Raw genomic sequence first — 15,649 nt, 5'->3', positions numbered from 1 at the left:
ATAAAATATTTTATTAAACACCCTACACCACAATACCCCCATAGTTATTAAATCTAACTTAATATCAAAATGCACCGGGAAAAATAATTAAAGAGAGAAAAAAAGTTGTTAGCAACAAAACACAAGGTATGATTCAAACTGCACGTTTTGTTAAAGCTAGGGAAAAAAACATATGTACATTACTTGTTTAATCTAATAAAATTTATTAAAAATATACATATACAATTTTTATTAAAAATATATATTAAAAGATAAAAAAATAAAAACTTTTTTTTTTATCTATTTTTGCAAAAATATCAAGTTTGACACCATAATTTTTAGAGGGAGTTGGGGCTATCCAGAAATAGAGTAACACTTTAATTTTTTTTTTTTAAATAGAGTCAGGAAAGTAAAAATTGAAACTTCATGTTGAATTATAATTCTTACTTGGATTTTTCTATCTTGGTAAATTTGCATTGGATTTGTACATCATATCTTTGAGGTTCAGTTTTTTTATATAAGTTTTTTCATTATTTTTAAATAAAAAATTAAACTATAAATATATAATATTTTTTTTATGCAAAAACTTTTTTTGTAATTAAAACTATCAAAATTATTTTTATTTTGAATTTGCGTATTTATTTAGTGTCATGATTTTTTTTATTACATATCCTCTATAAAAAAAACCTTCCCTTCCCTTCTCTTTTATTATAGTTAATAAGTATGAATATTTTCATGATAAGTTTTAGTTTAAATGAAATACAATTAATATTTTATAGTTAGATCATCACATTAAGTTTATTTTTAAGATGACTATTATAAATTATGTTTATGATACTTTATGAAAAATATTTATAATTCTTATGTATTCCTTATTTTTTTCATGTAAATATATTCTTCGTTATCAACAAATAAACATATTTTCCTGAAAAATTAATTATATTTTCTTGAACGTTCATGTAATCTTCAAAGTGGTTTTATCTATTAGATTTTCATGGAAAATTGTCCTCTCTCTCTCTCTCTCTCTCTCTCTCTCTCTCTATATATATATATATATATATATATATATATATATATATATATATATATATATATATATGAAAAGAAATAGAAACGAAAAAATGAAAAATAATTTTTGTTATTGAACAAGCCTTTTTTACTAGAACGAGAAAGATCATCCCCTAAACACTAATTTTATTTTCTCAAATTTAAAATATTCTAAACAAGCACATGTGAGCCCAAGAGGAACTCATCATAACATGCATCAAAAAACTTTGGATAGAAAATTGTTCACAATGAACCATCTCAAGTACTTTTTTTTTTAATTTGCATCATTTCATTTTCTTAAATCTTTTTTTTCTTCCTTTCGTATCCTTTTTTTCTTTAATCATTTTGTTTCTCATTTAATAATTATAGTTGAATTTTACAAAATAAACTCTTAATAAATCATGAAATAATATTTAAAATCATTAATTAACACACAAGGCAATACAAGATTTAAAAAATATAAAAAAATCAATAAAAATACAACATAAAAGAAAAATACGATTGAATACATGTGTTGCAATGGTTATCTACATCATTTTCTTTTTATTTTTTGCTATTTAAAACTTTTTATTCCTATTTTAATCATTTTTAATTTGAAATTTAAAATTGAGTTTGATGATTATTTATTCTAGTTGGTTTATTTAAGGATGTTGCAATGTTAATAAAAGATTTAAATGTTGGCGCTCGACTTGGTAAAATAAAATTTTATTTTATTAATTAAAACTTTTAGGACTTGATTGTAAACTAAAATAAATATCTAGTATATTTTTTCCCTAAGAAATAATATATTTATCTTAGTTTTCTAACTCAATTCCTTGTTCAAATCAATAAATTTATTATTATTTATTAGGATATATAAATATTGATTTATTTTATTAAATGCATGTATAATTTTTTTTTTAATTTAGAGCTAAAATTCCTTTTATAATAAAAAAAATTAACGTCTACACCATTTTTTGGCATTGAAAAACAAAATAATAGCCTATATCACAGCATAACACGGAAAAACAAACTAATATCGTATTAAGGAGTTTGGTAATGAGATTCTAGTTGCATACGCAAACATGCTTAAATTACAGCCATTAGATCTCACTTGCTAAAATCTGATGCTGGAAATTTATGCTCTTTTTTTTCTTTTTTCTTCATTCTATCTATCAAAAGTTCATTTTTTTTCATATAAATCAGTGAACATTCAATCCTACATCACTGAACTATAAAAATTCACGAAAAAAGTGCAACGTTTATATTAAAAACCTATCCTAACCTAATTTTTAAAAAATGTTAGATAAAATTCAAAAATATAATTTATATTATTTTTTTAAAAATACATAACTACGTATATGTAAAAATTACAGCTATCACAACCCAAACTTCAAATGATTCAGAATCACTACAAAACCCTATCTATAAAAATCAATATTGAAAAATTATATATATTGTAAATACAATAAAGAGTGCACGTTGGACGTGGTTAAAAAAACATCCAAGGGTTAGAAAAAGCACATTCTCATACGTGGGCAGGCATTCCCAAAGGAAAATAATTCCAGGGGCAGAGCCAACCGATGGATTAGCGCATTCTATACTTTTACTTCAAGGGCCAATAACACAGGGGCACACGGAAACTTGACTCCTCATAAAAGCTAAACACAGATTAAAACCTGTGAAAAAAAAAGCTGGCAAGATGATCGATTCAGTATTTTTTTTTTAAAGCTCAAATATACATGGATATTATAAGATGTCAAATTCAATTCCTTTAAACTTGGCTATGTTTTAGACTTAAATAGTTATAAATTTGGCAAGCAATAGATCTAACTCCCTTCCGCTCGGCTGTGCACTAAATCTAGATATCTTGGAACTTTGATGGACACTAGAGTCAATATTTTTGTGTCTAGTATCGTCCCAAATCTTAACGTACAATAGAGAAACCTAGAGTTGTTATCCCCCTATGTCCTAGCTATGTAAAAGTTTTTCAAGAATTGGCTATGTGTCAATCAATATCAATATTGATTATAAGATTAATCTCATTAATATTAATATTATGTACAAAATGATGTAGAATCATCTTCTATAGGTACATGGTATTTCTATCAATATTAATACCGTATAAGAAGATATTTGCATAAACTTAATATTAATGTAAGAGACTCTTTTCTTGTTAGGGTGTAAAAAAAAGAGTAGACTTTTGATATCTTAAACCAAAAGAATAATGTTAACGGTATAAGTATTATAAATACTTTTTGAATGACTTAAGTAAAGAGATCATAAATTTCACTCTCTTACAACATTTATTATATACACGAATTAAGAATAAATATTTTTATTTTTAGAATTTAATGCTTATTTAATGCAATTTCTTATTATAAACTTATCGATTTAATCATCGAAGGGTTTTAAAAATCCCATTAGCAGAGACTATTTTACAAGAATGCAGACTCATGCCATCAAACCTCTAGATTCTTAGTTCTAAATGAGAAAATTAACATGAATAAATGATCATTCATTATCAAAACGCTGAAAAACTCAAGTTTCCTAGTATATTGAATTTTGTAGCATCATGTACCAAACATATCATGTGTTTTTATGTCTGTGGGTATACATAAACCAATACAATCTCTGAAGCTGCTGTTTCATGCCATTTAACCTTTTTTCTTGCATGTATATTAAAATTTTTTTGCCTGGATAAAAAAATGAATACTTTAAGTAAGACTGCTTCCATTATCATAGTCGTCGTCAGAAAAACCCATGTTTGTTTGTCTGGGAATAGTGGCCACCGCCATGCTCTACCAACCACCATTTCCCCTTATTTTCAACAAACTTGGGCAAACTAGTAGACGATGCTAGCCCGTAGAAATTATATCCGAAAAACTCTAAATTAACACGTCTTCAATTATTACTTTTTCTTATTCCATGTGATACACACACACAGATACGCTTTGACAGTAGAGTCGTCGAGTGTGTGTGTGTGTGAATCTTGGAATTAAGATCTGCTTTTGATCGTGGTAGCATGCATTAGCTGGCCAATTGATGTGATGTTTCGTGTTTAAATTCATAAAATCATAATCAAGTGAAGTCCTTCCAAAAGAGAGAAAAACAAACCCATAATCACAGCTCAGGTTTCAAAAAAAAAGAAAAAGAAGAAGAAAAAACCGACAATCACAGCAAAGGGGATCAAGTGATCAACTATGATCTTTCTTCCGTGACAAGCTAAAAAAAAATGATGTATTGGTGTTTGATAATGTAATTATTTTCATGGTTGGGATTTGAAAGAATATATTTAGAATAAATTATAAATTAAATCGTTTAATCAAGATTTTAAGAGTTTTTTTATAGTAAAAATATTAATGTAAAACCGTGAAATATATTAATAAAAAAACACTCTTAAATTTATAATTAAGACAAAACAAGTACCACGTCGTAAGAATGAACATAACATTGCAATTAAATCGTTAGAAAAGGAGATGTAATCTCACTTGTGTAAACTAATTATATATATAAAAAATCTCTTTGTCACGGGCTCGCTATGTTATAAGCTTAATTATAGATATGAAATAAAAAATGGTTTTCTAGACGGACGACATGGAATCAAATTTGCCATCTTTATCTCTTGAAGTTACATTTTAATATTCTGTAGGAGTTACAATAAGTCGTGTCCAAACGACAAGATTCCTCCCGGATCTTTGATTTTGACATTACCAGATATTTTGTTTACCTTTCAGCGTAACATCGAAACCATATATATATATATATATATATATATATATATATATATATATATATATATAAACACACGGACCTAGTTAGTTTTCTCATTTTATTTATTTTCTTGATAACAAAAGAATATTTTAAAATCAATCTGTATATCAAACAAAATTAAGTTTTTTTTTTTTTTTTAATGACGGACGGTCTCGAAGATAAATCATCCATGTCAAGCAATACAAAATGGATAAAGAGTGATGCTGCTTCTTATTAGTGGAATCCATGCTTAGTCACATTCATCAATGGTAAATCATAATCTTTCTGAAGTTACGATTTGGTGTTTTTGCTTTCTAAAATCAGACATAATGTGCCGTTTAGTCCACAGGTGACAAAAAATATAATCCGTAAATATTGATAAAGAATTCAAAATAAATCAGATTTCTTCGTATTTTCATTTGGTATTTTTGCTCAATGCTTTACAAAATATAAGAGATTGGGTAAATCAAGTGCCTAGATGTGAGAGGGGGGAGAGAGAGAGTCAATTAATGGATGTTCGGACATGAAGAATTGAAGATGATACAGAGAGAGAGAGAGAGAGAGAGAGAGAGAGTCAATTAATGGATGTTCGGACATGAAGATGATACACTGGTGCGTGCATCAGCAACCGACCGCTCTCTTCTGACCAAAGCTAGCGGAAAATGGCGGTCCATGAGGTGGAACAAAAAGCCCGGACATTTCAAGTCAGCGTTTTACTATTATGGGCCAAATAGAAAAGGATTGGAAGGATGGGACTTAAGCCCACTTAAGTGACAAACCCAGGCCCATCATGGATAACATAAGCCCAAATATAATGAAAATGGGAAACTTCGTACAAGGTGGTGGCATTTGGATTCTTTGCACTTTGTACTGGACAGGATGCCTCATTCCCCCCCCCCCCCCCCCTCTTCTTCTTCTTCAGTTCATGGGAAGTCATGAAGATCTCCTTCCTGACCCTTCTCAAATCTCATGGAAGAGCATGAGAGAGGTCAAATATAAAATCTGACCAATTTTTGTTTAAGTTGAGTTTGAGTGGTATTGTTTATTTTTATTTTTTTAAAAAAGAATAGATTTTAAATTTTATAAATTTAAATTCTGAGATAAACACTAATACAATTTTATCACACTTATATATTAGAGAGAGAGAAAAAAAATTAATGTTGATGAAGAAGACATGGTGGAATTAAAAGGAGAAAATGAGAGTAAAAACTAGGGGTGGTGAGTGCTGCGGCGACATATAAAACAGGTCTGGTCTGAGCTGAGCTGAAATTGGATCTTCTTCTCCACATTAACATCGTTGTTGCAGGAGCCAGGTCAGGTCAGGTGTGTTTGGTCTGTCTGTTGTAATATAACTGCTTCTTCCTTTCTTTGTCCTGTCTTCTTCCTCCTACTACACTAATCGGTTGCAAATTTACCCTATCAATCTCTCTCGGGAACAGAGAAAGGAAGAGAGAATTAGGGGTTTCTGATTCTCTGGTTGGATCAGGTAAGTAGTTGGAGATTTTATCAGAAGAAGCCTTGATCATCTCAGAAATATCTATCGGAATATGGCATATAGAAGAAGGCAGCAGCAGCAGCTCGAGGAGGAAACATCAGGCACAAACAGCAGAAGCAGGCCATCTCCAATCACGACAACAACATCGTCCTCTTCTTATTCCTTGGACGAAGAGGATTGGAGTTACGAAGATGTTCAAATTCCAAATGATAGTAACATTAAGAATAAGAGCAATTCCACATCCTTGGCTACCAAAGCCATAAGAGCTTCTTCCGCTGCCCACAGAGACTCCTCTCTCTCCTCCGCTTACGCCTTCACTAATCACCCCTCCCCCTCCCCCTCCTCTGACTCTTCCAATTTCAATTCTTCTTCTACCAAGGTAATTTTTTACTTCCACTACTATTATTACCTTGCTGCAGATCCAACCCTCTTTTCTCTTATTTTTATATTGTTAATTGCTGTAAAGCATTTTGCTTTTTGCTTCATTTTCTTGATATTGAAATGTGTTTGGGTTTTTTGTGCTCGAATCCTACTACTGTAGGAGGAGGAATCGAACAAGGCCTATTATCACGAGTACACATCAATGAAAGCAATGAAGGAAACAAAGCAGCAGCAAGGGTTTTGGGGTACTCTTGCTAGAAAAGCTAAATCTATTCTTGATGATGATTTCAATACTAATAACAACAATGCTCCTTCTCCTCCTCAAAAGCAACACCAACACCAACACCAACAAATGGATTCAGCTACTGACAGGACCACTACTAGGCAGCATCATGTCCCTGACTCTGCTACTATGCCCAAGGTCAAATATTCTAGCCTGAACTTCCCTTTTGCGTTCTTTCATGTCTTTTATGCATAACCAATAAAATAGCTCTCAGCTTTAGAAAAATTCCGTTTTTTTTTTGTACTTTTTTGATATGCTAAAAATACCCTTAGATTGAACTTGAATGTCCCCTTTATATCCTTTTCCTGTCAAGTGAGTGTTTCCATACGAGCTAAAGTGAACCCATTAGATGTTATTGCAGTACCAGAACCAATACCCTTCTCACAAGACCTATCGGAAAACAGAGAGTCCTGCATTCCAGAAGGGACTGAATGCAATCTCATCTTCCCTGAATTATATCGGTAATGCTGTTGAGGTGAGCCTCCCCATTCATATTCCATGTTCAAATTATCCATAATTCCTTAGATTGCACTAATGCCGATCCCCCTTTTCAGGAAGGTCTAACAAAAGTGGAGAACCGGACTGCAGATATTATCCAAGAAACTCGTAAGCATATTCGGAAAAAACCTAATGGTGCTGCTGGACAGAATCAGGCAACCAATCGGAGTAGCATGTGGCAACAACCCCAAATGCAGACCAATAGACAACAACCCCAGAAAGAAACTGAGCAAGAACTTCAACTGAAGGCATCTCGCGATGTAAGGTGGCAGCTGTGTCAATTGTTCATATAATAGAAGTATATTTGCATGTGTGGGTTGTCCTACACTTGTGCAGCTTTAGTTAGAAACTGCTTTGCCAAATTGCCATTTGTACAAAGTACAAAATAACATCAATTTCTTTAAAGTTAGAGCCAATGTATCTACCCGTGTTATCAATCAGTTCTTTGACTGATTCTATAGTCCATGTAGTTATCCCACTACTTCCGTTCTTCAAAGTAGCCTTCTAAGTAAGTATCCTACTGTCTTAAGCATTGGTTCTTTGCTATACTACGACTTTTTTCACTGGGGCTTGTACCATGTCTCTGGACCAGCCTATTGACAGGAAAATACATCCGAATTGATTTGATGTAATGGCTTACTTTTCATGGCACTATACATAATTTGGCTTTGTTTTGTGTGACAGGTTGCGATGGCAATGGCTGCCAAGGCAAAGCTTCTTCTTCGAGAGCTGAAAACTGTTAAAACAGATTTGGCTTTTGCTAAGGAGCGATGTGCTCAGCTGGAGGAGGAAAATAAAATCCTCAGGGAGAATCATGAAAGGGGAGAAAATCTGGAAGATGATGATTTGGTACACATTGCTTTCACCATGATTCTTTTTTTTCTCAATTTGCTCTTATTTATCTTCTAATGCTGTGATAATCTGGAAGATGATAATCTGGTTGCTGACAAACTATCAAAATGAACTAGAAATGTGGTGCTTGGTTATGTTAGGAACGAGGGCAGAGAAGAGAATAAGGTAGCCTTAGCTAAGTTTATCTATTACTTTGAACATTCCAAAGGATATTAATGCTTTTGTAATTGACAGCATCATCAAGCTCCTTTCATCATATTATTAGAATAAGCATTTGATTTTCAAAGCTCATTACAATTTTCAGAATGCTGGAACTGTATGTAAGATATGCTTGCTTGTACTTTCTGCTTTTATGGACATCTGCAAAAGAGTCAGTCCATTAAAAGACCCTATTCGTACTAAAAGTTGGTCCTAGCTATGCCAAGAGGAGAGCTGGCATGTATTCTTTTTTATGTTATCATATTGCTATTGGCAAGCTTCAAATCCAATTCTAGACCAACTAAAACCCTGATCGCGTGATCAATCTATGTGGATATAATTACAATGTCATCGGAAGAGAGTCTATGTTATGATGGATTTGTTATCGCTGTGTTTTTCATAAGACTAATTGATATTGAACTTTGCAATCAGTTTGAATGGGCTTTTTATCAGACTTATCCTTCTCCCATTCCTTCCTTCTTAATAAACAGACCCTTAGAAATAATTTTGTGACCCATGTTTCTTTCTTAAAACTGAGAGTAGGAATGGCTTTTCATTTCTTATTATCTAGAATGACTGAAGAGTATTTCTCAAAAAAGAAAACAGAGAACAGGAAAGAATGGCCGTAGTGTAGAACCCAATTCAATGACCATAACAACATGATCCTTGTTGACATTTTAACAGGTGTAAGCATTGCCATGCAAAATTCACAGTTACTGTGCTATTATTTTTCATATGATTGTTAATTCTATCAATTGGGGAAAAAGCAATCCTCTTTCTTGGCAAATGGAAATGAAACATGATATTATGTTTGTATCATGCAATTTCAATTCTGATTACCTTCTTTCCAACTCCAGATTCGGCTTCAACTTGAAACACTGTTAGCAGAGAAGGCCAGATTGGCACATGAGAACTCAGTCTATGCTCGTGAGAACCGCTTTTTAAGGGAGGTGGTTGAATATCACCAGCTTACTATGCAGGATGTTGTATACTTAGATGAGAGCACTGAAGAAGTAACTGAAGTTTATCCCGTGAAAGTTGTCTCCATTACTCCCTCCATCCCCTCTACGTCAGCCCCTCCACTGTATACAGAGGCTTCCCATGGTACAAGTCTGCCTGTCACTCAAGACATCTTGCCTCATCCTGTCCCCCCACCGGGGTCTGTAGAGGTTTCTAAGAGTGCCACATCACCAAATTCATATGCTCGACATCAATTGCAGCAGATATAAGAAAACACTCGTATTCTACCGTTTGAATGGCAATGCTCTATACTCAATCTTTTCAGACAAAAGCTTGAAATTGTAACAGTATGGTTTGTCTTTGTTTCCTTGTAATTCATTGTCAGTCTCCCATGTTGGGCTGATCCTCGATGTATACATCCTGTTATGTACTTTAAACTTGTTACATGTTAAAACCACAGCTTTTCTTCAGAGTTTGTTCGAGAGTATTTTGCCTGTGAATTTAATTATAAAATTCATGGTGATGTCAAGGATTCATGCGACTTCAAGTTGGTCACTGTCTAAGCTGTCTTCAATAGTGATTCAAATAATTGTTCTTTAAACAAGTATATTTTCATCATTTGAGATGGATCAATGCATTTGCATGTTAGGCTGTAGCAAATGTGGAACAACTTGGGGTTCTGTTTAGAGATAGTGGATCGATGAGTTCAATGATGGCGAATGTGTCTTGCAGCATGCTTTGCCATGAGAGGAGAACATCTGGTATTGATTCAAGATTCTGTGTCTGATAACATGTATCGGATCAAACAGTAGGTTTATGTGGTGGGGTGTTCATAAGAAATCAGATTTAGACCTAAACGCTAGTTTAAATCTCATGCTCATGACTTGGGAACAGAATTTATTTGGCCAATCAACAACTATAAGAACTTTTGCAACATTGCAAAGTGCATTGCTAACCATAATTGTTGCAATAGGATATAATACATTGAATATATTTTTCAAAAACAAAAAGAAAAGAAGAAAAAAGAAGGAAAAAAGTTAACGCGATGGTTACTGACAGAAGATCTGGAAGTGCTCCATCTGTGGTTCAAAGATTATAAATACATTGAATTGGCCGGAATATCTACCTAACCTCTGGATTGCAACAAATAGGAGAACGTCAACATTTAGATCCAGTGAACTGTCAGCAGTGCTTCGAAAAAATATCTGCCGAGAACATACGAAGAGAACCTGTAGAATGGCATAGGCATTTGGCTTTGAAAGGTGAAAGTGGTCCTGGTTTAAGAACAAGCATCATATCTTAGAATAGCTGGAAGAACAAACTGGTTGATCCATCACTATATGACTTAATATCTGCTGATTTGACCAAAGCCCTGCATAATGGACACGTCCTTTCTCGATCAAACCTGAAAATGCAAAGAAGGATACATGAAGTAACAAGAAAACAGCGAAAAACATAAAATGCTTTGCAAATTCATGGACTTTTAGCAGTAGTTGCAAATTTATTGTTGGCGTTTTGCGAATTAAGAGACAGCAAAAGCAGCAACTCTGGTATCATCTTTATTGTTTAGCATCTCAATTTTCCTACTTGACAGGAAAATACCAAGGATTTCAGAAGTACAACTGGACAATGATACATTGTTATTTAATCAGTAATCAAGTAAATGGAGGAAAAGAAAAGAGGCACATGCAACAGGAATAAGATGGCTTTTATTCAGAAACAAAAGCCACAGCACAGAATGGATGCAATACTCTCAGCATTGTTCCAGCCATCAAACAGAGCTGGAAATTCAATCTTTCCTAAAGCTCAACGCAGGCATTGGCATGATCTGGTACTTACTCAGTTGTTATGTACTGGGCACATATAAGTTTAAGATTTCAGACACTATTTATTTTGTGACCTCTCGGCACAGATTGGCTGCTAATAGTCATTTTCTTTTTTAACACATGATTAGTGAAAGCTATAGAAACCAAACATAGAATCTCATTGCTGATCAACAGGCTTGACACTAATAGTTCCATACAATACCTAACGACATTCATAACTTAAGGTTTTATGAAAGTTAATACTCTAAAAATTTAATGCCTAGACTTACAAAACAGAAAATGATTTACACACAGGAGTGCATCCATCTTTGTAGATAGATATGATTCTCATAAAGAAATAGAGAGTAAGGGTTGAGAAAGTAACCATTCAGAAACACAATCTTCACAGAATATGTGTTTACAGCGTAGTAAAATGGGAGCATGCATCTTCTCCTGGCAAATGGCACAGAGATCCCCCACTGCATTGACCTGCAAATTAGTGACGAAAACTTAAAATGTGCCAATACTCGTGCACAAGAAAAAAATAATACAAACACAGAAGATTCATAAATACAATATAGCAAACCAATTAATGCTGAGAAAAGTAATGATGAACCAGAAATTAAGTTGGGTAGCATATATGCCATGGTGTCTTTAGAGAATTTCTAGCTGGAAGTTTGAATGTTCAAAGGCAAACAATGGGATATTGCAGTGCTGGATATTTATTAGGACTACCCTCAAAAGTCCTGCCAAGGAATAGCATGGCTACATGTTTGGCATGAGCATCCATACAAGTAATGACAAGCAAAAGAGGCATTAATAACAGGCTAAAATCCGCGTGGCTTTTCGCAGAAGCTCTTGTTCACCAAGTGGCTAGCAGTTGCATCTGAAGATGATGCTTAACTATGAAAGATTATGTTTCTCCACATTTATGTGAGGAAAGAAAGGAATTAAAAGACCGCTCACCTGTTCAGATGTGGCATAAGAACCATAGTACATTTCTTTATGTGACAAGGTCCGCAATGCAGTGAAGAATAGTTGGACCTAGATATGAAAGTGATGTTATGATCCAGATGATGTCAATAAACTATGGTTTTATTATGGTACTAGAAAGATTGCATTTTATATAAATGAGAGCATACCTTCCTCAGAACTGTGGTAAGCTTGAAGGTTAAATATAACCCTGTGACTAATGACGAAAAAAAGCTTCCATATTCCCTGTTTAAGAAGAAACGATACCAAACAGGTGTCGGCAACAAGGCACGGTACAGTAACAGAAAATACTCAACCAGAGTTAGCATTTGACCCTGTAAAAGCACAAGCTTTCAGAATATGTAAAATGATACATAAGACAAGAGTAAATTGTAAACACATAAACATATAAGAAATTAAAATTTGAATATGTAAGTGACCTGTTTGCGGTAATTGTGGCCTCTGCTATTCTTGTAAAACAACAAAAGCATGCATTTGAACACCATTGCTACCTGTCGCACCAACGCATCTGAAAAAGAAGACCATTCAGAGAATATGTTGAGATCACATCACAATTACAGCATGTGGAAGGCACATTAACCCATAAAAGAGAAATTTAATTTCTACTGAAATCTTCCATTTTTTCCCTTTTACATGGCAGTCAACAAAGGAAATAAAAACTGTTTGATGCTTCAATGAACCAAAACTCGTGGTAAAACTTCCTATCATAAGTAAAAGCTTAATTTATAATGTAAAAAGAGGAACATTTTGTCAATGACAGCTCCAATTATCCTATACACAAACCATTTTGTCATGGGGCGCTTTGGCTTGTGTCCACCACCACAAAGCCTAGGATTAAATGTATACTCTCGCTCCTTTTTAAAAAAAAAAAAAATTTCTCAAATGTGTACTCTTTCAATCAGTCCAACTGAAATTTTGCTAAGCAAAACAACATCATGGAAAACCTACATGTGCATTTTCTCATGGCTCAAAAGATACTGAACAGAAAGTACAGTTCGAGCCGAAGGAAAGACAACAAAAAGATCATAAATTTGCAGAAGCATAAGAAAAATCATTCTACACAGACAATTCCCATAACTTACAGGCCCAGCACAAATATTTCACAGGAACACAGTGGTATAGACTGATAAAAGGCACTCACCATTCACAATGATGATAAATAAAACATGCCAGAAAGGAGGTATTGTGGATGGAGGAAGTAAAACCAATGGATATAGAAGGTCAGCATTCCTATACCACCAATAAATTGACATCACATGAAGAATCAACACTACAGTCATGCCTAGGAGAACAGACTTCTTTCTCTCTCCCTGCAGAAGCCAGTACTTTATATAGTTAGAAACATGACAAGAAATCCAAGGTTATATATCAGTTACCGTCAAATATATTCGTTTTATTTAAACCTCAAAAACCATGAAAAGTGGAATCCAGAATACAAGTTACAGAACCTTTAGAGCTGTCTGCCTCCTTAGAATATCATTTGATTTAAATAAAACTGCAGCAATCCACAACGCAGCACAAAAGCCTGAAATAGATGCAAATCCAGAACAAATAATTTGATTGTGCATCTAATGATACAATATAATCTCTGCATCTGACAGTTTTTATCCCTGATCAAGATTAAGGCTTGATATAAATCAATAATTCATGATTTTACAGACATCAACAGGAAAAACAGTTCCAAAAAAAAGGGAAACAATAACTTTATATCACTCATAAATTGGAAAAGAGAAAATGAAAGACGGAAGCAGGAGAAATACCTTGCAAATGTTGACGAACAAAAACAAGAAGCAACAGCAAAGAAAATGGAAGAACGTGCTCAATCCACCTAGCCAAGTTCTGAATATCATATCTCTGATAAGAAGAAGATGAAGAAGAAGATGAAGATGATGAATCTGTGGCAATTCCAGAAGACCCATCAGAAATAGAGCTTTCAGTATTCGCATTCCCCTCCACAACCCCACCTCGTTGACCATATGGTAACTCCTCAACATTTGGGGAAGTATTGGGTCCATCATCATGATCATTCTCTGCGGAGCCAATTATCCTAATTGTAACCTCCTGATGACCACCACCACCAGTAGCGGTAGATGGAGAAGAAATCAGTTGCTCCCTTTCTTGAGAATAACTGGAGGTGCTTCCTCCTAGTATACCCGAGTATTCCAAAAGGGTTGTTAATGGAGCATTTATCAAATTTGATGCTGCTATATTAATTCCATACCTTCTTGGATTGTTGCTATAACCATCACCACCACCACCACCACCAACACTGCTGCTTCCTAAAGAAGAATTCCTATAGATTTCACCAGAATTGCCTTCACCACAAATCTCCATACCTTTTCCTAATCTCTACCCTCTACAGATGATATGCAAAGAACGGAAATTTCTGAGAAAGAATGAAACTTCAATGCAAAATTGAAGTGGAGGGATAGATATCTGAAAAAAAAGGAAGCTTGGTTTTCTCACAGGCTGGATACAGCAGCTGCTCCTGCTTTCATCTTCTTCTTAATGCTTCCATTGATGGAGTCTATCACTTTATGTCCTCGTCTAAAACAGCTTTTCGGCTACGCGCTTTGATTAATTCTTATTATTATAATAATAATAAAAAAGTGGGTCTTTGTCAAGACAATATCTACAAGGTGGTGCTGGAATCTGACCTTTTCTCTGATTTTATCTTGATTAGGATTGGGAGAAGGAGAGGAAGAGGATAGGGCTTTTCCTGCAGAGCTGAGCTGATCATCAGACAGGGAAACATAAGCTTAAACTATATGGGCATTTCAATTAACTTAGGCGTGTCTCCTCGGTCCTCTCTCACACGCACACGTTTTCAAGCTGCAGCCCTTTTTTTGGGGTCAAATTTACTTACCCCCTACACAGTAGAACAATAGTGTTTAACTGTGATGGGCACTAGAAAATCAACTCTTGTCTCCACTGACAATGTGCTAGGCGTAGCAGTATTTGACGCCCACATCGAAACAACAAGGATAATTTTTATTTCTTTCCGAGTCCAAATTTCTATCTTACGTCTTCCATGGAACAACTGATCCCGTCTTGTTGTGTCTCATGTCAAAGACATCCTCGTAGGTTACTAGAAGATGCTGATTTCTTATGAATCTTTTGATTGTACCAGAAGAAAGGAAGGAATCCCAGGAGCCTTGCGCAAGTCTTGCAGGAAAATGATCGAATTTCACACTTTTTTAAAGAAGCTGAGATCATATTTGGTCACATCAATGTGAACGAAGAATAAAGAAGAGGAAAGTTAAAATGCTCAACACAAGTACACTGCCCCTCGCCAAGAAAAAGACAAGAACGGCGAGCTTTCAATCTTGAAATCACACCACACCTTCGCCTATGTAACCTGATAGTGTATGGAAAATCTAGAAGCTACTGTCAACATACATGATGGACCACCTTACGTTGAGTTTA

At 34.2% G+C, this 15,649-nt stretch overlaps 2 protein-coding genes across 6 annotated transcripts; one reads left to right on the top strand and one right to left on the bottom strand.

The window, feature by feature from the left end:
• Positions 1-5,607: 5,607 nt before the first annotated feature.
• Positions 5,608-9,895, top strand: LOC133669827 (uncharacterized). 5 transcript variants are annotated; one of them, XM_062090150.1, is made up of 7 exons: positions 5,608-6,076; positions 6,198-6,632; positions 6,795-7,055; positions 7,267-7,392; positions 7,472-7,675; positions 8,100-8,264; positions 9,323-9,895. In XM_062090150.1, exons 2-7 carry the CDS (start codon positions 6,306-6,308, stop codon positions 9,692-9,694), a joined length of 1,455 nt encoding a protein of 484 aa, XP_061946134.1. In that variant the 5' UTR covers positions 5,608-6,076; positions 6,198-6,305; the 3' UTR covers positions 9,695-9,895. The 5 variants fall into 5 exon arrangements, with proteins under 5 accessions (XP_061946134.1, XP_061946135.1, XP_061946136.1 ...); XM_062090151.1 differs by having other exon boundaries at positions 5,658-6,071; XM_062090152.1 differs by having other exon boundaries at positions 5,658-6,081; positions 7,279-7,392.
• A 447-nt stretch (positions 9,896-10,342) lies between these two features.
• Positions 10,343-15,230, bottom strand: LOC133669828 (uncharacterized). The gene is made up of 8 exons (XM_062090153.1): positions 13,984-15,230; positions 13,672-13,748; positions 13,365-13,533; positions 12,643-12,731; positions 12,373-12,537; positions 12,197-12,274; positions 11,616-11,719; positions 10,343-10,830 (listed from the first exon to the last, which is right to left on the bottom strand). The coding sequence occupies exons 1-8, from the start codon at positions 14,555-14,557 to the stop codon at positions 10,725-10,727; spliced, it is 1,362 nt and encodes a 453-aa protein (XP_061946137.1). The 5' UTR covers positions 14,558-15,230; the 3' UTR covers positions 10,343-10,724.
• Between the last annotated feature and the right edge of the window lie 419 nt (positions 15,231-15,649).

The sequence above is a fragment of the Populus nigra genome, chromosome 12 (genome assembly GCF_951802175.1).
Source record: "Populus nigra chromosome 12, ddPopNigr1.1, whole genome shotgun sequence".
Lineage (NCBI taxonomy): Eukaryota > Viridiplantae > Streptophyta > Magnoliopsida > Malpighiales > Salicaceae > Populus > Populus nigra.
Note: the sequence above shows the minus strand (reverse complement) of the source record. Positions and strands in the feature narration are given on the sequence as shown.